We start from the raw sequence: 23390 nt of genomic DNA, 5'->3' as shown, positions 1-23390 counted from the left end.
GCAATGGTAATGGAGAATCATGATTATTATTGAATAATTATTATTAATTAGCCTAAGCTTAACAGAGGGTAGGAAAATTAACACAAGTTACCTAGGCTACGTTGATTGCGTTGGACCTTGAATTTCAGTGAAAGTGAATGTTCACAAAATTCAATGGTTCTCAATTTTCAATTTTCATTACTAAACAAAAACAAAGTTAACAAACTTCATTATTTTCTATTTTCATCGTTCGTACTCAGTCTCCGTCCGTACACGTACAATGTTTATTTATATTTTTTTTCTTTTCTTTCCCTTTTTGTTTTAGATTAGATTTTAAAATAAAAATTCCGATTGGCTAGCTTAGCTTAGGTTAGGTGGATCATGGAATGGTACGACGGCGCTGAAGGGCCACCAACTATAAAAAAATATTTTTCTTAATCTCTGAGAAAAAACTTAGAATTCTGAGTTTAAAGTCAGAATATAACAAGTGGGCGTTCCACTCTGAGATTAAAGTCAGAATATAACAAGTGGGCGTTCCACTCTGAGATTTAAGTCAGAATTCAACTAGTGGGCGTTCTCCTCTGAGATTAAAGTCAGAATTTAACAAGTGGGCGTTCCTCTCTGTGAAAGGAGTTAGAATTCTGAGATTAAAGTCAGAATAGAATTGTGGGCGTTCCTCTCTGGGGAAAAAGTCAGAATATAACTAGTGGGCATTCAACTCTTAAGTCAGAATTGAACTGTGGGCGTTCCTCTCTTATTGCAACGATATTATCAGCATATCGATGCTATCATCCCTACTATCTTAGACAAAAGAAATTATATAAAAATCATTTCTGTTGTCTATTCTACTGTGTTCTTCTACTTGCAACGTTGCCAATTCTACCAGGCCGCGGCCTGGAGTTAAAGGTGGCCGTGAGAAAAGTACAGTAGAGTATAGTAGCACGGCCGCCTTGGTGGCCGTGGTAGTAGAGACTAGATAAGTCCAATTCTTACGTTAATCTCAGAGATGAACGACCAGCACAATTCAATTCTGACTTTAATCTCAGAATTCTAACTCCTTTCACAGAGAGGAACGCCCACTTGTTAAATTCTGACTTTAATCTCAGAGGGGAACGCCCACTAGTTGAATTCTGACTTAAATCTCAGAGTGGAACGCCCACTTGTTATATTCTGACTTTAAACTCAGAATTCTAAGTTTTTTCTCAGAGATTAAGAAAAATATTTTTTTTATAGTTGGTGGCCCTTCAGCGCCGTCGTAGAATGGAGATAAGACATAAGACATAAGACATAAGACATAAGATCGATTTATTTCCTGTAAAACTTACAATATACAAGTCATTGGAAAACGTCAAATTCTACATTATAAAATACATTATAAAATATACATAGATCTATGAATAAAAAGAAATTCCTTCAACATCATATAATAAAAAGGAAATGCATATATAATGTGACCTGTAACTCACCATGCAAAGAATGAAAAAGAAAACAAAACAGCACACTCGGCAAACATCAGTCAAAAAAAAGTACTTACATATTCTTGTTTTAGTTTATAGAAATCATCAATACTATACAGTGGGTTGGCCAGGAGGAGACATTCCACGCCCCTTTTGAAATGGTTACTTGGGAGGTTCCGGGCTGAACAAGATAACACATTGAATAGTTTTAGGCTTACAATGTCATAATTACTTTGTGATTTCTTAAGCCTAACAAAAGGTACATTTAAATCCTGTTTACTTCTAGTATTGTACGAGTGGATGTCACTCCTGAGCTCGAGAGCGCCCAACTCCTCCTTAGTTTTGATGAGGGTCTGGAAGATAAACAGATTATAAACCGTCATGAGGGATTCAGCCTTAAAGATAGGCTCACAGTGATCCAGGCGCTTGGCCCCTACTACTATTCGTATAGCCTTTTTTGGAGAAGTAGGACTCTCTCGACTCCAGGAGCGGCACCCCAAAGTCTCAGTCCATAAGTGATGATGCTCTGGAAAAAAGCCACATACGCAGTCCTTAACCACTCTTTTGGTACACAGTACCTTAACTTACGAAGCAAGTGCACAACCCTAGCCAGTCGGCTACAAACATAATCAATATGGCTGTTCCAATCCTTGGACATAGGCTGTTCCAGATGGAACATAGAACCATAGATTATGTTTAATCTATGATAGAACCAAGTTGACATAGAACCCTCTCGTCTCGTCCTCGTCAGAACAACAGGACAAACCATTGATTATTAATATTAGCATAGATTAAATATACTCCCTTAGGGAGTATGTTTAAAATGCTATTGGATAACGTACTGAAGTATATATCCCATCTATGGATGGACTGGACGAGCTGTAGCCAATAATTTATTTTAAAAATAACATAGTTGTGTGAGCCAGTCACAGAATGTGCTAGTGTCTAAAATTCTATTTTACACCAGTCAAAGGTCACTGTTGACTTATATGACAGTACTTTTATCAGTATATTTTAGTACTGCACTACTATGTACATTGAAGCGATTGTTATGGGCGTTGTGCCGTTGTACAGTAGATTGTTTGTTTTGATATATTGTCATACAATTTTGGAAAATTTATTTATTTCATACTTAACTATTCACATTTTGCAAAAAGACTAAAAACTTATTTATTCAAAAATAAGGTGAAGGTTATTACCTCGTCTGCAGTTCCAAAATTGTAGTTTGTAATACGTCTTGTACTTGCATGTTTCGGTAGAACGCCATTGCCAAACTATATCGTAGTACAGACAGGAACATCAAAATCCACTTATTTGTAGCTTCGTCAGGTAGACATTTAGTTCACATACACAATAAGTGGATTTTGATGTTCCTGTATTACACGATAGTTTGCCAATGGCGTTCTCCCGAAACATGTAACTATAAGTACGAGTACAAACAATTTTGGAATTGCAGATGAGGTAAATAACCTTCACCTTATTTTAGGCTAAATAGTAGTTTCGGGACAACAATGGATCATTCATAAATTCATAAATGGTTAAATCAAAACTTACTTTCATTAAATGTCAATAAAACAAAATACATGCCAATTTCTATTAATAAGATTACAGATTACAATCTAAATGACCTTATTATTCACGAGTGTGGTGATCAATATAACATTGCATGTGATTGTGCGTGCATAGAAAAAGTAAATTCGTACAAATACTTGGGTGTATTTTTTGACGAGCGTTTAAAATGGGACGTTCACATTATTTATTTAAAAAACAAAATAAGGAAATTCATTTTTGCTTTTAGACAAATGAGGGACGTTCTAACATTCAAAGAAATAAGAATGACATACCACGCCTATGTTCAATCATTGTTGTCTTTCGGTATCATAGCATGGGGTGGCTGCTATAAAAGTATTATAGAACCTTTAAATGTTGCCCAAAAAACCATAATAAAAATAGGATTTGGAAAATGCAGACGATACCCGTCAGTCGCTTTATTTGAGGAAACGTCCCTTTTTTCTATTCGCCAACTTTACATTAAAAATATATTAATTCATATTTTCAAAAATTACAATAACATTTTCCATGAAATTGCACATTCACACAACACAAGGTATTCTTCAAGAGTTGGTATCACTACATTACAAAAACATTATTCCTTTTCTTCAACTAACTCCTTTTACATTTCTCATATTCTGTTTCGTAACATCGGCTCTTATTTCAATAACTTAGGCATCTTTGATTCACCTTCTCTCAACTTGTTTAAAATCAGGGTTAAAGAATTCCTTCTAAATCTAGGAACGGACGAGGCCGAATTTATCATCTCAGCTGATTACCGGCGTGTTTGACCTGACCCTTGTGCTGTGCTGTCCCTCCCCCACCAACCCCCCAGCCGACAGCCGTGCTCACAGCTCCTGGCCGTCACAACTGTATGGACACAACACAGCTGAATTTGCTCCCACTGTAATTATCTATCACCCATTTCATGTCAATTACATATCATTCATCCTCAAGAAAAATTCAAAAAATCTTTTTTTTTCCGTTTTTTATTCAATCTCCGTTTGAATCTTCAATCAAACAAGTTTAGGTCATTAAAGACTATATGCAACCCAGCAGACGCACAGGCAGAGTTCGCCTATGTCTGCTGATTCCACAAGACCATTCAATTATAACTAGCTACAAAATTATAAGTTTATTATGTTCGTTTTGCTATTTTTTGTATAATTCAACATTAAGTTCACAACTTTGTTATTTCTTGTTTTGTTTTTGATTGTTTCATGTTGTAAACTTAATATTATAGTAAAAAGGTAATATTGTACTTTTTAGCAAATTTGACGGAATAAATCATTCATTCATTCATTCATTGAGATAGATTTATAACTTATTATTATAGCTCAGTGCAATGGATTTTACTTATTTATTATTTTCCTTATTTGCCTGTAGTGAGCAAACCTACTTGTTAAACTAATGTTATTTTGATAGGGAATAAAAAATTTTAAGGAGATATTTTTAGTACAAATCGTCCAATAAGGCAATAGAATTTCGATAAGTCTGCAGGCTTGCTACGACAGGGATATTTTAACAATAATTTGTCAATTATTACATTTTCAAGTTTTTGAACACTATATTGAGCCATGTAGGAAGGGTAAATAGGTGTTTTTCTTCCACCGTGATATTTGAACCAATTACAAATCTTATTGTTGGATTAACTTCTCTGGTTTCTTGCCATGATACTTTTGAAGATGAGAGGAGATATATTCTAAGAGTGTGTACTTATTTTAACACATGAATTGCATAGTGAGATCATATGAGATATAAATTCCTTATAAATCTCATCAGTGACGGTGCCGATTTGGAAACTTAAAAAATGTGAATATCCCGCATGTTTCGGATGGTATAGAGAACAGGTGAAGGTATGGGTTGTCATTCGCCCTCTTACCTAGTCTGGAGATTGATTTGAGATATATGGAGTAGGCCTCGGATTTAGTACTGTACTTAGAAAAAGAGTTAGGATCACATCGTGGGATTTTACAACATAATCCTTTCTTCGTTTGAATCCTTTGCGGACTTATTAAACTTGAGAAATTAATTATGACAGTTACGTTGTTACTGCATATTATGATCCTTGAGCTCAGACATTGTGTCTTCAATAGAAGTGATAGAATGCTACCATGATGCTACTCAGCTTAGCACTATACTGAGCTATAATAATATGCGCTATATTATAAGATAGCAACCTTCGAGATCTTTGACAAAAGTCTAAGAAGAAGCAAGGCCCCCCCTAGAAAAAGCCTTTCTAGAAAAGTTTTTTCTATTGGGGCCTTGGAAGAAGCTAGAAAATGGGAGAAGAGAAACAAGAAGTACGAGGCAAAGACCACCAAAAAAATGAAGAGTGATCGACTCCTCGACTCGGATCGACTGACCGAGATGTCAAATTTTTACATTGCTTTCTGCTTGTTAGTTGTTATGTTATTGAAATTGGTAGTCTTTCCTAAGTAATTATGTTCCCATTGAGATACTTCAAGACACGAATTACAGAATATTAAGCAAGAGAGAACTTGCTGTTTGGCCCAGCACATGTTTGTAATGTTATAGAATCGTTACAATCAATTCTAACGCATAAATACTGGTGTTACTCTAATTTGTACGAGTTGTTTTGAAGTAAGTTAGCTTACCTACTAAAATCTGATATATAACTTAGTTTTCTCTAATAGACCCAAGTTCTATGATTTGCTTGAGTTAATAATTGGATTAGTCAAGATTAAAAACAAATTCGTGGAATAGGCCTATATGCCTAAATATACTTTGTACAGAACAAGTAGGTACACAGAATACTCACCTAGGAATACCTATTAATATACTTATCCACTAATATACTATTAGAATACTTATTAGCCTATATTTTGAATAATGTCCAGTAGCTTAGATACTTAACTTATTTCAGTAAAATGTTTAATAAGTTTTACCTAGTCCTAGTTTTGGCTGCACTTTACTTAAGGTCCTACACTCATTTGAATGAAAATATCGATTATTCAAATGTTTCATTCGATATATCGTTTGGTTAGTTAGGTTAGGTTAACCTTACCTAACTAACCAAACGATATACTTATCGAATGAAACAATCGATAAATCGATATTTTCATTCGAATGTGTGTAGGACCTAAAGTAAAGTGCAGCCCTAGTTTTTACAACTTTAAGGTTCAACCTTTGAGTGTCCTTTATCAGTAAGCAATCGACTGCTTTATCAGTTGACTAAGAATAAATCTTTTACCTTTTAACTTACTTTCAATGTCTTCATCACATCCGTAGATCGGGAATCGTCGTGGTTCTATCGGGTTTTCACAGATGTTCTTAGGTCCAACCTCAGAATTGTTAATATGGTCTTTTTCTGTAGACTTGATCTCCTAAGTAAGGCCAACATCTACAGTTAGGTCAACATCTAAACTTAAAGTAAGTTAGGTCCACATTCTTCAGTATACAAAGGTTTTATGTAAGGGCAAGGGACCTATGGCCTAATATCCCTTAAGTTTGACCTCAGAAAAATTTACTCCTTGAGGTACCCTAAGTTACATATCTAATTGCCAAATTTGGTTAAGTTTTTGTTTGGTTGTACAGTAGACCCCCTCTTAACCGATAATCGTATTATCCGCCTTTGATCGTAAAATAATACAGTTTGTTTTAACTGACCTTGCTTTGAGAGCAGTTCGGTTTAACCGCCGCTTTATAGGAATCTCGGCATTTCCGCTCCCACGCTGGGCGATGAGAACTGAACCATACACTAATCTCCACAGGATATGACTAAGAATAAGTTATTTTGTATTGATCACAAAAAATATAGCATAGCCTATCTGTCAGTTTGTCATCGTGGTTTGTAGCGCGAGCACATCTGATCTGATTTGTTATCTGTACGGCAAACTTATTTCATCACAAAGTGCGTTACGATTTTGAAAACTGATTAGCCTATCTTATCGCTGGAGTAAACAAACAACGCAACAACGCAACTTGTGGGGATGGCAGGGAAGGGGGGTTAACAACTCCAACGTCAAGATAGTTTTTGTGCCTCGAGCCTCCAGTGAGAGGCTATAGGCCTAAATAAACATCCTGTCTTGTAACAAAATGGTTGCTTGGACCTTTAATTTTGACAAAAGGTTCTCTACTGTTTTACGATGGATTTGGAGAGCAGGATTAATACGTTACAGTACTAATGTTATTAAAATAGGAGTTTTTATTGACTCTTGTGTAGTAATAATACATTCCACTGAAAGTAAGCCTATTTGACTTGACCGTGTTTTGTGTGTATTTGTGACTTTTCTATCAATACAAAAAAGGAGATAGACCAGACCCACTAAAATCAATTCATTACGTCATGATTTTAGGGATTGCCCGTTTTAACCGACCTTTTGAGTTATCCGACCTAGGTCCGGTCCCATTAGGGTCGGTTAAGAGGGGGTGATTGATTGATTGATTAATTGATTCTGTAGGGGTGGACCTTGTCCTGTTGCACGTCAGCCACTGATGGGCTTTTTGCACTCCCCACATGGTACTTCAGCAACCGTCAAACCTGAGTTGCTTAATGAACTCCAGCATCCTGTCTATGAGCTCCTCCTGAGGAAGATGTCTGCCACTTGTCATTGCACCAAGAGTACTGTCCCTTACCTCATTCAGAGCAGTGCAGTCGTAGAGTAGGAGTAGTAGCAGTCTCCTCTGATAGCCCACATTTCCTACACGCAGTGTCACCATTGTGGATCCTCAAGTGATGCAGGTGCAATTTTGAGGAAGCCATGTCCAGTGACCATTCCTGTGATCTGTCTGAGTTGCCTCCTGTCTAAACATAGAGCATTGGAGGCGACCGTCTGGGAAGGGGAGAAGAGGGTGAGCTTACTTACCCTATGGCGCTGAAGCCTAACCCATCTTTTCCTGTGTTCCTCCTGAGCCCATGCCATGACTAAGTGACATGCATGCCCACGATAGATTCCACAGAAAGGCTGTGGTCCCACGAAGTCTGAGGCTGACGCGACATTTGCTAGCCTGTCAGCCACCTCATTCCCTTCTATCCCTGAGTGCCCAGGAACCCAACAGAGTGTTACCTTGTTGTGCCTGCCCAGGTCGCAAGCAGAAAGGGAGTCCAAGACCACCTTAGAATTGAATTCATAGGAGTCGAGCGCTTTGAGCGTAGCCTGGCTGTCTGTAAAAATGGAAATGTTTATGTCCCTGAAGCCTAGCCTCAGGTTTTCCCTAGCACATACCATTATCACAGTCATTTTGGCCTGGAACACAGTTGGGTGAGTGCCCATAGGAAGACAAATGTCCACCCCGTTCTGCACTCCATGAATTCCAGCCCCAGTCCCACCTCTTACCTTTGAACCATCAGTATACCATTTAAGGTCGCCTTGTGGAAGAGGATTCCCACCAGACATCCACTCATCCCTGGACGGAAGAATGACAGTGAATGGTCTGGCGAAGAAGAATTGAGTCGGCGTGTGGTCCGAAGGCATGTCCATTACCTCCCCTCTTACCTGCTGAGTGATCCGAGAGTGACCTCGGGATCCTCCAACATCCAACCAAAGGTTTTCACACTGGAGTCTGTAGGCAGTCCTCCTCGCAATGACCTTGACATGCAGGTCAATCGGAGTGAGGTTGAGAAGGCAGTTCAGTGAGGCTCCCGGACAGCTGCTCATTGCGCCCGTGATGATGAGACAGGCGAGTCTTTGGACGGCAGCCAGATCTCTCACTGCCGACACCGAGTCTATCTTGGGCCACCACACAATTGAGCCATATGTAATGGCGGGCCTTACCACGGAGACAAATAGCCAGTGCATGAGCACCGGCTTTTTTGAGCCCCCAGGTTCCTCCCACCGTCTGCAAGCCATGAGTGACCACTTATCTCGATCAATGACCTTTTGGAGTTGTGGCCCCCATTGCAGCTTTTGGTCCAATACCACACCCAGGTACTTTACCTGATTCTGCATTTCCAAGCACTGTGTCTTGTAGTATATTTGTGTCCTATGCAAGAGGGGGTCTACTGTATTCAAGTTAAATTGAAGTTATGTGTATTTTTTCAGGTGTCGACTATGAGTAGTAACCACCATAGAGGTCTTTTAGTGCCCTCAAACGGTGATATCGACCATGTATACTATCTTTCTGAACACTTTGGAGATCTTTATTTAAATGAAGATTATAGTGATATTGTTTTGAAAGTTGATGATCAAAAATTCCATGCTCATAAAGTTATTTTGGCAGCAAGAAGCGATTACTTTCGGTAGGTATAGTAGTAACTTTTGTTATTTAGGCTAAGATACTAACAACAGTAAGTTAGCTGCTCAACTGTCAAAGCTTTGAGTCCTGTCGGTTGCTGTTTTTGAGACGAGTGCATCTTATTGATATGATTTTTCGGTACTTTCCTGTTAAAGGGAACATTCATTATTATCGATGATTTTTTTATATCTCGATATTTGATATTTCGATCTGATATAGGCATCGTTGATAACAAATTCAAACATATCAGCTGACAGCTACGATAAATAAATATTTTTCAGTGTAAACATAAATAAACAATTTAATAATTTTAGTAACAAAATGTTGCTTTGGCGTTTACTATCAAATGAAAATGTAGCTAAATATTTTATGTAATAATAAACTAATGCATACTTAATCTAACCTACCTTCAAAGGACTAGTCACGAATCCTCATAAAGCCCGGACTGGCTTCCCCATATGCCTTTACTCTTATGAAACCGATTCATGAAATCATACAGCAAGTTTGGTTAGGTTTTGTTAGTTTAAAACATTTTAATTTTTTTTTATAAAAACATTTAGGCTACATAAACAATCATAATAAATCAATGATCGGCTAGTAACACTGACTATTCTAGGAGCCCAAAGCCCAAACAAGAGTTGAGTAAGTTAAGTCGTCAGACCCAGCACGGGTTTTAAACCTTAATTCGATTTTTTCATTATCAGCAAGTTTGGTAAGGTTATGAAATTTTAATTTTATAATTATAAAATTAATTTTATAATTTTCTTAATTTTATAATTAAGGATGACTTCATGGATCTACGAACCATCAATATGGCGTCACGGATGGCTCTTTTGAGCCTCTCTGGAACGTGATCCGTCACAGCACAGTGACTGGTCCGTATCACTCCTCACTTCGTTCCCTGACGTGCAATTTGCTCCGTGCCTTGAAAAAGTAGTTCCGTATATTTTCACAATTTGCAGTGGCTCTTTAAAAAGGTCTGGGGAAAAGTTGATAAATTTTGTGTTTAAGGGTAAGAAATTAGAAAACCCCATTTTTACCCCATAAACTAATAAGTAAATTTAAGCCCCCTTTAAACCCCGTTCCTATGGTCCAATCATACTGGTCTGCAAACTCATTCAAGTTTATTTTGCCTTACACCTTCAAACCAAATTTTATCGAAATTGGACAAAAATTACCCAAGTTATTGTCTGGACACATTTATTTATTGCTCTTGACAATTTTTACATTGTGCAGCATATAATAGTTATTCTAATATTTATAGTTACATAGAGGCTATTTTATAAAATCTATATATTTAATACACAGTTGTAACACTGTTTTCTCAGTAATTACTTGACCGATCTACAAGATTTATGTCTCAAATTAAAGGGGATAGTGTGTAGATTTGCCGAACTTCCTTAGAATTTACATTTTTTCTAAGGGCTACGACCTACAGCCCTTTAAAGGTTGAGTCAATACAATTCTTATTGAAGAATATAATACACAGTTTATAAATTATTCGTCAGCTGTTTAATGTTTGTCAGATATTTGTTATTATTTTTATAACCTCACTTTCAGTATGCAATTATTAAACTTGGAGTTTCTGTTTATAAACACACGATTTTGATTAAGGAAAGTGTATTTGTTAACTTATTTTGAAATGTTTTGTTTTCCTGCAAAGTGATCTGAAGGAAAGTGGTAATTGAGTTTAAGTTTGAGTATGGAATGTGAAATAATACCCAAATCCGCTTGCAAGTTGTACATATAATTGCTAATGAGTGGGAAACATACAAACATTTTATAGTAGGTGACGAATCTTACTCAAGATCAGTGTTAGACGTTCAGTGGTACCAAACTTTACCTTCTCGAGATGGCGAGTACGCCATACGTGGAACTACAATATATCAGTGAATTTTTTTTTTCAAGTACACAGGGAAGTTGCTTGAAAACTGTGACTTACCATTCGGTTCTGGCGAAGAAGTATGTGACTTGATGTTTAATGGCAATGTTGACTCGGGTCATTATAGCGTTATAAAACTTAATCATTAACCCCAGGGTGTGAAAAGTACAAAAATAAAAAGAAAAGGTAATCATTAACCGGGCGTAAAGTTGGGGATAGTCATAATTATTTCACCAGAAATCGGGAAAACCTTGCAATTGGCCACCATAGTCTAAAACTTTTTGAGAAAAAACCCATAATAATCTCCCAATCGAAATTAAATCAGAGACTTCCAAAACAATATTTAAAAATAAATTAAAAAGATTTCTCATCAGCAAGGCTATTTTTTCTTTTGAAGAGTTGAATAGTCTTTGAAATCAAAAACAAATTCAATTTATGTATTTTTTGTTTAGAAAGTTTGTAAAATTTTGTTTTTATTTTATTATGTTATAAATGTATTTAATAACTATTAGGCCTACTTGCAACTGTTGACACTATTCAATGTATTATGTACAGGAAATGAATAAAGTAGTTTTGAATTGAATTGAAAAAGAGACATACCGAACGAAAAAGAAAAAATGTAGAGAACCATCGAACTAAAAAGGTAAAGAGCAGTGTTGGTGTTAAATGTGCTCTGGAAGTCCCTACAAAAAAATACCAACTCTTTTGGATTGGGGTCGTTAGATTGGATTTGTCACTACTTCAAATCTATGAATTTCGAGTCAGAACAGTCTAACTGTGACACAAAAATGTTTTAGTTTTCCTGCAAAGTGATCTGAAGGAAAGTGGTAATTGAGTTTAAGTTTGAGTATGGAATGTGAAATAATACCCATAGTAGGGGACGGAAACTTATTCTTTTGATCAATATAATTTATTCTCTATAGCCACCAGAACAATCATAGGGAAATCCGCTTGCAAGTTGTACAGATAATTGCTAATGATTGGTAAACATACAAACATTTTATCGTAAGTGGTTAATCTTACTCAAGATCAGTGTTCGACGTCCAAATTTTACCTTCTCGAGATGGCGAGTACGATGGGATATTTGGAACTACAATTTATCAGTGAACTATACCCTAACTATATTTTTTCGAGTAGGCCTACACAGGGAAGTTGCTTGAGAAACTGTGACTTACGATTTCTGTTCTGGCGAAGAAGTATCTGACTTGATGTTTAATGGCAATGTTGACTCGGATCATTATAGCGTTATAAAACTTAATCATTAACCCCAGGATGTGAAAAGTACAAAAAGAAAAAGAAAGGTAATCATTAACCGGGCGTAAAGAGACTTACAAAACGAAAAAAACATGTAGAGAACCATCGAACTAAAAAGGTAAAGAGCAGTGATGGTGTTAAATATCAGTTCTAAGTATCACTTGAATCAACATCTTTCTGGTAGTGGTAGTCTACATAGTTTTAATATCCACGACTCCTTTTCCATCAAATTGGACCGTTAATACCCTCTAACATTGAACAAAGTATGCCCAACTTTATATATACGACGTAAACACAGCTTTTACTCACAGTATGGGTCTAAGATTCGTGAAATGCGACCAACTGCTGATGCGTGATTTACATGTAGGCTAAGTGACTATCTTTATTCCATACAACAAATGTAATGAAAAAAAACTACGAATATAGGAATATACTTGAGCAAATTATCTAAATAGCATAAATAGCTGCTTATTAGGTTATCAGCATTGCCCAGTTCGTATACCTACTATTTATTTTTCAAATGAAACTCAAATTAATATAAAACATTTATTTGGTTAAAATAATATATCGGTTTGATTAACATAAAATAGTTTATACAGGCAAACTATCAGTTCTATTTCATGTAAAAAATTAAACAACCCCTAAATAAAATACAAAGATAAACAGTATTTGTTAATTATTATTTCTTTTATTACTGACAATATTCCCGTGGCGGAGCACGGGCGGTTAACTAGTTGCACTTTAAATTAAAGTTAACTTTTAACAAATAACTCAATACAAAGAAACGGAGGAAAACTAAAAAAACATTGTACATTTACCAAGAAATATATAGGCCTACACAAATATATATACATATATAAAAATTTGAACGAATAGGGTTTTTGGCCTCTGGGGACATCAAAATAAAAAAGTAAAACGGTCCCAGGCCTAGGTCAGAAAGTGTAATTTTTAAGAATACTGAACTAGCCTACGGTAATCATCTTTTTGTTCCAGTGCTCTTTTGTTTGGTGGCATGAAAGAATCTAAGCAGTCTGAAATTGAACTGAGAGGAACAAGCATCGATGCTTTCAAAGGACTACTAAAATACATTTACACAGGCCACATGTCTCTGGCGTCTCTTAAGGTATTCAAGCGGAAATCATACAGCCATGGGTTGTAGGTTTGATAATAGTTTTTAGCAGTAGCAGTTCTAGGACATTGTCAAAGGGGGGGCCTAACGGGGGTTGTTTCACACAAGGAGGGGCCCCGGGGGTCCTCCCCTAAAAAATATGCTAGATTTAAAAAGGCATTTGGTGACTTTTAGCCATTTTTAATGCCTAGAACTGTGTCCAAAAACCTCTGTTAAGTTTTCGTCAGAAAAACGTATGCAAGGGGCTAAGCCTCTATAGCCCTCCCCCCCCCCCCTTGGAACCGCCACTGATTTTTAGTGATGGTTGTTTCCAAGAAATAAACACAGCCTACCCATATTGCTTGATTTGCATTTGCCCTACTGACTTCATATACTGGTACTCAGTATAACGGCGAAATGGTCGATAAGCAAATCTCAAACAATAAACATTGAAGATATAAAATTTGCATAGCCTTCGAAGTAAGCTGTAGTGTGTTGGTGTCCTGCCACTAGCCTGCTTTTTGACATGAAATATACTATTTGTCATTCGTTAAAACAGAACAAGCTGGGAAAGAATATCCCAATACTTCAAATATTGTTTTAATATGATTCATCCTGGTGAATGTAGTTAGTTATACTTATAAAAAAATACATCATTTTCTCTTACAGGAGGATGTGGTCTTAGATATTTTGGGACTCGCCCACCAATATGGCTTTGTAGATTTGGAAACTTCAATCTCAGACTTTCTCCGACAAGCCTTGAGCCTCACAAACGTTTGTGCCATATTTGACGCCGCGAGACTCTATCAGCTCCACTATTTGACCAGAGTTTGTGCCAGCTTCATGGACAATCACGCTGCACAGATCATTCAACACGAGACTTTCACACAGTTGAGCCCTGTAAGTAAACTGACAACTAATTTGACAATCATAATTATTTTAATCCATACCTATAAATAAATTTCTAAAGAAAATGTGTGCTTATATTTGCTGTAAAATAGCCTAATTTACACACACAAAGTTTAAAAAAAAGGTGTATTTAAGCATCTTTTGGTTAACGGTTTGGTTCACTAGTGGAGGAGAAAGAAGTAAATCAGAGAAAAATTAAAATTTGGTAGCAAAATCCAACCCAAATAGGCCTTCCGGTTTTTAGTATTGTATAGATGATGTTGTAATTTTTTATATAGAATATAGCATGCTCATTTGAAACTAAACTATTTTTTGCATTTAGTTGCTGTTGATGTTTTTCAGGGTGGGTTGAAAGAGCTGCTAGAGAGAGACTCGTTCTATGCCCCAGAAGTTGATATCTTCCAAGCTGTCGTTGATTGGGCAAAAAATAATGGTGAGAATAGCATCTGAAATGTTGTCACTGTGGTATTATTATTGTTACTATTATTATTTTAAGTCAGGAATGCCACTTTAGTTGCGTATTTGTAGCTAAATCTGATTGCGATAGATAAGTATAGCCTACAATGGAGCTAATTTTGTAGCTTTATTACTTACTAAGGTTAGCTATTTCTTTAGCCAGAAACATGTATAATCCAAGTTCACTTTCGAACCATCAAAAAGCTGCAAACATTTATCAGGGTCAAACTGACACCACTGTTTGGAAGACAATGTAACCCAGTCAACCACTTAGTCACTGTAGTTTACTGTAAATAACACACATTTGAAATTAAACCCCTTCTACTTTTCATTGTGGCCAATATAATATAGCCTCATATCACAGAAAACATACCGTACCGTACTACTATAACCCAGAATACCAACCGCATGGTAAAAAGCGTTAAGTACTTTGAGAGTGCTTTGCCTGTCAATTCGTAGGCAGTTCTGGGTTATAGTAGTATGTTTTCTGTGCTCATGTTGACAACTTATTTGGTTTATTCGGTCACAAAGTTTATGTCTCAACCCTTGTGTTGCAGCACTGTCATCAGGACCTGAGCTAGAGATGGTGTTGGGGACTGTGAGACTACAGCTGATGACAGTCAGTGAGTTGCTCGGAGTAGTCAGACCTCTTAGGCTAGTCACTCCAGACACCATTTTGGACGCTCTCACTCTTCGCACAACATGTCGTGATTCTACCTTGAAGTATCGAGGAGCCCTTAGTGAGTGTTCATTACTTCTAGATACTGTTACTCTGCACAGGTTTGATAAAAAGATAGTGAGACGGAAACATGTGGAATGGCTTTCCTATTCTGCTCTTTTCGTTCATATTAATCTATATGTTATCCTCCTTTTTCTACAATTTAAAATCCTGGCCTAGAGCCTTTCCTTAAACAAAACTAATCTATATGTTAGTCAGTTCTCAGACAATTGTGAGTGTTCCCATACTTAATATAACTACAATTTTGATTACTTTACTTATCAGCCAAATAACTTCCAAATAAAATGTAGAAAAGAACCTCAAACATGGAGCAACCTAGGTTTACTTATGGCTATTCCAGTTTTGCTATCAATCGACCTAGTGCACAGCCCCCTCTACTTTCAAAGTTCTGAAGTTTGGAAATTAATTTTGATTTGCCATGCAAAAAATGATGCAATAATGTTTACTTTTGCTGTGATTAAATTCCATAACTGTTGTAATACAATTTTATGCAGCTGATTGATATAAAACAATTTTTTATTTAAGTAACCTACTTTTTGTAGCTCTTGACTGATGATTCATTCAAGACAAACTATTACAGTAACCAAAAATTTGTCTGTAATCAGTGATGATGCTTGTTGCTTTTCATACCTAAAAAGTAATTTCGGAACCACCGGTTCTTGGAAGATGTACTGGTACCAAAGTTAAAATATTGGTATTGGTACTTGGGCTTGGGACTTTTGACAATGACAGCTAGCCTCCTCCGGATCAGGTGAATTGCGACCAAAAACTGTGACCTAGGCGGCAGTTGCTGATAAAGAAAATGTCAGTGTTTTCCCCTAATATTGTCGGATCAGATTAATGACTCCATTATCATCATATTTATTTTTTCCAAATAGACAACACATTTTACTTTTTTCTAGTCACATTAAATTTATGGACGCTTTGTTTTTTTTTTGCTCAGAGCCAGAGGAGAACGTAGCGCACCCTAACTACGGCACGCAGGTGCTCCAGGGAGAGATGCGGACGGCTCTGTTGGACGGAGACTGCAGCAACTACGACATGGAACGAGGTTACACAAGACACGCCATCAACGAGGCCGGTGACAACGGCATACTCATCAAGCTGGGCAAACAGTTCATTGTCAACCATGTTAAGATGCTGCTGTGGGATAGAGACCTGAGGTTACTGATTATTTGCCTAAGGATTTTGTAATGGATAGGTTTAAGAGTTGGATTACCTTAATGACAAAAATAAAGTGCACAAGTTACACAGAACACAGAATTTTCAGAGCTTCTAGTTCTTTCAGTAATAGCAGAGTCTTTGTTTTCGTCTAGGCCTTAAATGCAACTATTAGACATTTTTATAATTAATAACTATTAGCTTAAACTTTGTACTTAATTGAGTAAATAAAGGATAATAAGTTTGCTTGTAAAATTATAACTTGTGTAACATTTTTGATAGTGTAAAGGGTGTTGATATTAAAATTTTAAAACATCTATCTTGACCCTTAATGACATTAAAAAAAAACATTTTTTTTTTTTTAGAGCTCAAATTAAAGCCCTGACATTACTGAATATTTTAAGCCTAGAACGAACTGCAAGCGTTAGTAAGAGCTGGAGATATAAGAAAAATAATTTAAAAAATTATCAAACTACGAAACGTCCATAAGAAACGTATGGGGGAGAGTTTTCGTTTGAGTATTTCTTCTAAATAAAAAAAGATACTGAAAAACAGATTTCGGCATTGAAATCAGTGTAAAAATGTAGTTTGTAATGATGTGTCACAACACTATCATTGCCTTGAAAAAAAATTATCTATGTCCAATATGGCAGATCCAAGATGGCGGCCAAAAACGTGTTCCCTATCAAAATGAAGTACTAACCACCTAATTAATACAGGTGGTGGTCCCAAGTCAATATCTCAAAAAATGTGCATAAGAAATGCATGTGAAATATATTTTTTTTAATTTGTCCAATGTTGGGAAAAGCCGCCATTTAAAATTGTGATTTAAGTGGTTTTCTCGTGCACCGATTTTTGGCAACTTTTAGTATGTCATTCTGCAAACCCAACACTACAAAATAAAACCGTTTTCTAGCAATTTTTTTAACGATCCCTGTGTAAGCTTTGTTAGTTTGCTTGTACTATAGCTGTACAACTCTCTTCGTTTTTACTTGACAAAGTTCCCCAAGGTATGAAATATTGTGTGTTCTGTCTCTTCTATATGTACTATGGCCTACCTAGACTTGTTCTAAGCTAAGCTAGCTGCTATCTCTATATTCTAAATTCAGAGTGTTATATTTAATTACACATATGTTTGAGTTCTCGTTCCTTCAACCATTGCTCTGTTGACAGGTCCTACTCATACTACATTGAAGTTTCAATGGACCAGAAAGACTGGACGCGAGTCATCGACCACACAAGTTACTTCTGCCGATCGTGGCAATACTTGTACTTTGAGCCGAGAGTGGTGAGATACGTCAGGATAGTTGGGACCAACAACACGGTTAACAAAGTGTTCCATGTTGTCTCTTTTGAGATTATGTACACTAATACTCCAGTAAACATAGAAAAAGGCTTGATAGGTGAGTTATATTATTATTGCGAGACCTAAACAAATAAGCTTTCCTTTTCAATATACCTAGCTACAAAACAGTTTTTGGACACTTTTTGTTGGCCTAGCCTAAATTTTATAGTTGTACTTAATAAATCAATTGCAGTCCACTATATTGCAGTTTCTCAAGAGTAGTATGTATTTACTACTTGTAAAGCATCATATCCAACACCAAGTTTTGTATTTTTTATGTGATTCTTCTGTATGGATTACCTTATGTTTTGACATGGAGCCTAAAGAAATACATAATATTAAATACAGTAGAGCGTTGATTATCCAAAGCCCAGTCACCTAAAATGTCGTTTATCTAAAGAAAGAAAAAAAAAAGTTAAAAGTGTGCTAATTACTAGTTTAACCACTGTCCGATACATACATATGTTTGTCAACCACAGCTGTCGCCGAGATCACAAAATATGCTCACAAATGATTATATAATCACAAGAGACAAACAAAACCAGTAAAAAACACAAACCAATTTATATGTCATCAATCAAAGTTAAAATATTGTATCACTTTTCCCTTACCAATGAAGAAAAATAGATGTCCAAACACCTCAAATCTCCAATTATTTTTGATAATTAACTCTCTACTGTAGTCATATCATTGGTCCGAAGATGATTACAATACACTCCCATTGACTGCTGATTAAAAAACAGAGCACTGGTGATACCAATAGTAGTTTTGATCACTAGGAGAGAAAGTAGCTCTTTTTGGTACGCAATTGTGTTACATAAACGAGGCGCAGCCGAGCTTGAAAATACGATTGAGTACCAAAAAGACACTTTTGCTCCGTGTGATGAACAACTATTTTCATCATAGGCCTACTGTGGAAATAACCTTCTAATTGCTACTAAATATTTATTAGACCACATAATTTGAGAGGTTATACAGAGTTGTCATCAATGTTTACATCCGTTGTTTGGAAACATAACTTTAAAAAAATATCGTGTAATTAGGTTGAATTAGGCGTTTTCAAACAAATTTGTGTGGTGTTTTCAAACGGTGTTTTCCGGGCAGTATGATGAAAAGAATATTTTTAAAATTTAAAAGGTTGAAATGCAAATTTGTTACGATACATTTTAACTAAATTCAATCTGACCACGAGCATTTTGCTATTGTAAAATTATTTTCACCAAACAATAGGGATACAGTGAACCAATTTTACTATGTGACCTAGATAATCTCTCAATGTGATAAGATCACCTACACCACTGACACTGTTGTTTGATAGTGCCTAAACACAATGTGGCCACAAGCGCATGCAGTGCCAGCGTGATTGAAGGTGTGTCTCGCAGTCGTAACGCTCTGCTGGACGGAGAGACTAAACGTTATGATTGGGACTCTGGCTACACTTGTCACCAGCTGGGCAGCGGCTCAATACTCGTACAACTGGGTCAGCCCTACCTACTCGACTCTATGAGGTAGCTTTATATCTAGGTTTAATTCATTCATTATACTCACTGCTGGGGCGTCATAGATTAGCCTCCTCCACTCTTCTCTATCCTCCGCCATCCGGATTTCCCCCCAAATTGGATCACATCCTTCTTAATTAAGGCCTACCCAACGGATGTCTTCCTGTAGGTACGACCTCACAAACCTCCTTCAGTCTTGTGCCATCCTGTTTCCGAAGTACGTGACCTAACTTACTAATTCCTTTGGCATTTATAAGCGCTATTATATTATTAATTTATTATGGTTTTTATAAATGTAGTGTTAAGAGTACTAGTTTGACCTTCGGAACTTAAGTTTAAGCTTGAATTAGTCCGTCATTGATCAATATTTGTGATTCACGGTCCTGATTAAAGAAATTTGAGGTTTTTTAGTCTGTAGCAAAGGTACAAATATCTGCATTCTACTGCCGCTCGTATTTACTGTGAAAATTAATTCACCTTAGTTACATTTCTATTTCTATCATAGAAAAGTAATTATTTAAACATCTTATTAGAGAAGTACATATTACACTTATAATCATAAATAATGTGTTACTGTTCTTGAAGTCTATACACCAGACTAAATTAAATCCTCGTCCTTATCTTTCCTGGGCGGTCAAAATACATTTTTATTAAAAATATTGCATGTAACATATCGTTGTTGTGTTAAGCATATATAGTTAATGGAAGGTTGTACTGAACAGCTTTATGGATCATTGCTTTATCAACTTTTACTTGACAGGATCCTACTATGGGACTGTGACGACAGAAGCTACAGCTACTACGTGGAAGTGTCTGTGAATCTGTGGGACTGGGAACTCGTCTGGGACAAGACCAGGGAGAATTGTCAGTCTTGGCAATACATAACGTTTCCCCGCAGACCAGTCGTGTTTATCAGGATAATCGGCACACACAACACTGCTAACGAGGTATGGTTTTTATTCTTTACATATGAACCCCGCAAAACAACAAAAAATAACCGGTTGGCTAACCATTTCTGGGAATCTAGAAATAATGTATTCCCAAGCCAAAAGGTTTTACCTCCAAAACACTTTGTTTATTTTGTTGTGTACATTAACTGTTGAATGTGTTGTGTAGGTTTTCCATTGTGTACACCTGGAATGTCCCGCCCAGAGTGAGGAGGCTGGTTCCCCCCGCTCAGACCCACGACCCCCCCGTCCCTTGCCCCCCGCAGCCTCCCACCAACACCATCACCACCATGCTCCTGACATGGTGCCTACTGCGGCTGAGGCCACCGAGGAGGAGGCTAATAAGGTTGGTATTTACCAGATTTTCCTGTCCATTAAAGTAGACATTCTATTCCTATTTGTTATAATTATTGCCAGTTTTAGAAGAAATATGATCTGAGTTGAGTTGAGCCACCAACAAAGTGTGCTGATCTAAAATTATGTTAAATTTTGCTACATATTTTAAATTGGCTATACATGGAATTAAATATTTATTTACTAAGCATGTATTTTTTTAGTGGTATGAATTTTCTGCATGTGAAAAATTCACTACTGTAATTTCATTTGCAATCTGTAAAGTTACTTAGTTCCAACCAGAGGTGCCCATCCCCCCCAAACCCAGAGGCGCAACCCCCCCCCCCCCCAAGCCAAAGGAGTAGTTCTCCCCCCCCCAATTTATGCTGCCGTCTATTTAAACCTACCCTCCCCCCACCAATTTATCTGACAATTTTCCCTTTACCTCATAAAACGAGCATTCCAATTTAGTATTTAGTAAACTTGAGGTAAAGAAAAACAAACTTGCTGATAATAAAAATTAAATGTTTAATAGGAAACGAACAACATTTAACAATACTTCATTAGGTGTATCTAACTAATGGACGAATTAGAAGTGTTTCAATTTACATTTCAGAATCTCTATTGTCAGCTAACTTGTGTTCAGTATTGCAATAGACAACGTCTTCAAAACGTACAACAATATACTAGGTGAATTACTCTACTCCAACACAGTATTGTAACTGTACAATATATTAGGTGGCGTTAAATTTTACAGAGAAAGAATCTCAGAGAAGAATTTTAAGAAATCAAACCGCTTTAAAAATACATTAATAATACTTTGGCAAAAAGTTTTTTTTTTCAAAATTATAGGCAGTCACGAAATAAGACAGACTTGTTGCTCGCCACTCCCTGGCTCTACAAACACCGCCACTACAAACAACACACTCCAAAAACTCGATTTTACTCTACAAAAATCGCCAGGCAAAATACCCACAAAAGGTTTTTGTGACGAAGTAATCTTATAATTAATTTTGATAGCCCCAGGATTGCCTTTTATGACTAATAATGGTAGAAACGCATCTTGTCAGACAATCTGTTTATACACAAAACATGAAATGTTAACAGATAGGCCTATCAATTCACGTGAGTATATTGCCGCGGGCAGGACTGGAAGTAAACTGAATCAGGTTATGACGGAAAGACGTGGTCTCTGGATTGTCGTCTGTGTTATCAAAAGCTGATATTGGACTAGTTGTCGTGACGGAGGAGAGTGTTGAAAATATAATGGGATTCATAATTGAGTTTTCCATTTAAAATTATTGACAATAATAACCAATTTATCTGCTGGATATAAATTATGGTCTCGAAATTCTACAGTACTGCACGAAAGGAAATTTATTAAATACTTTGAGGAGTTTGAAATATATAAATACATAAAACTAGGGACAGCACAAAATTTTTGAGTGAAAACACTCATTTAATTATGAATCCCATTATACTTTTAACACTCTTCTCAGTCACTACAATAGTCCTATATCAGCTGGTGACAATGCAGACAACAAACCAGAGACCACGTCTGTCCGTCATAACCTGAACCTGATTCAGTTTACTTCCAGTTCTGACGACGGCAATATATACGCGTGAATTGATAGGCCTATCTGTAATCGATTCGTGTTTTGTGTGGTGGAGGTAAAGAATCACCAAAACATATGTAGCAAATAAAATTCGACACTGACACTGGTATATTAAGGATTGTCTGACAAGGTGCGTTTTTACCATTCTTAGAAGCAAATCTTAATTACGAATGGCAAAATGTTGTTGGTGTTGATAGTGAGCTACTTAGAAACACTTTTTCGGGCTGCTTATACAAAATTTTTCATTCATTATGACAGCTAGCAAAAAACATCCCCCCCAAAATCCCCTCAAAAAAGTCCCCCCCAAAAATTCCTGTGGCGCAAACGCGCCACAGTACCCCCCCTCTGGGCACCCCTGGTTCCAACACATAACTCCGCTTAGAAACAAGAATGAAAGTTTTTTTCACATGAAAATACAAATCTTTTGTATTTTGAAGGGACAACAAAATCTTAACTCTCAAGGGACAAATAATAATTGAAACTTGTTAAAGATGCTAATTAGTGTGAATACTTGAATGTTTAGGAAGATGATGAAGTGGAAGAAGAGGCAGAAGCAGCAGCAGTTGCTGTAGTTGCTGAGGACCAGCCATAAGTTAATCCTCCGGACCTTTTGTGATAACTAACTATTTAAATAACTTCCAATCAATGTTTCCTATGCTGTTTGTGGTACTTAAGTCTTGCCTATTTGTGAATACTTTGTTTGTATATGTTTGTTAAAAATGTCAAAATCTTATATTTGCACATTATTATTAATTTATTGTATAAAGAAAAATTATGTAGTATATCTATTTGTAATAAATACATGTATAGTGCCTGAACAATGTTTTATGGTTTATGTTGGATTGTTATTATTTTTTTAATTAGTTTATGTTGTATTATAACAGTTTTGTTATTAAAGTTGTTTTAGCATAAAGTTATTTTTTACCTGATTTCCATAGAGTTTTTACATTCTTTCG

General features: G+C 36.4%; 2 protein-coding genes across 3 annotated transcripts; one reads left to right on the top strand and one right to left on the bottom strand.

Annotated features, from left to right (window-relative positions):
• Positions 1–5354: 5354 nt before the first annotated feature.
• LOC128985919 (BTB/POZ domain-containing protein 9-like) lies at positions 5355–23270 on the top strand. 2 transcript variants are annotated; one of them, XM_054405906.1, is made up of 12 exons: positions 5355–5591; positions 8993–9189; positions 13315–13444; positions 14099–14329; positions 14681–14771; positions 15352–15534; positions 16477–16696; positions 17868–18097; positions 19358–19547; positions 20299–20485; positions 20655–20831; positions 22958–23270. In XM_054405906.1, the coding sequence occupies exons 2-12, from the start codon at positions 9002–9004 to the stop codon at positions 23024–23026; spliced, it is 1896 nt and encodes a 631-aa protein (XP_054261881.1). In that variant the 5' UTR covers positions 5355–5591; positions 8993–9001; the 3' UTR covers positions 23027–23270. The 2 variants fall into 2 exon arrangements, with proteins under 2 accessions (XP_054261881.1, XP_054261882.1); XM_054405907.1 differs by lacking the exon at positions 5355–5591 and adding an exon at positions 5599–5748.
• LOC128985161 (uncharacterized) lies at positions 7664–8899 on the bottom strand. Its single transcript, XM_054404543.1, has one exon. The coding sequence runs from the start codon at positions 8897–8899 to the stop codon at positions 7664–7666; it is 1236 nt and encodes a 411-aa protein (XP_054260518.1).
• Positions 23271–23390: the final 120 nt, after the last annotated feature.

This window comes from Macrosteles quadrilineatus, unplaced genomic scaffold (genome assembly GCF_028750875.1).
Source record: "Macrosteles quadrilineatus isolate MER2022 unplaced genomic scaffold, UCM_ALF_1.0 Scaffold_2__2_contigs__length_208266976, whole genome shotgun sequence".
Lineage (NCBI taxonomy): Eukaryota > Metazoa > Arthropoda > Insecta > Hemiptera > Cicadellidae > Macrosteles > Macrosteles quadrilineatus.
This window is presented reverse-complemented; position numbering and strand designations above follow the sequence as displayed.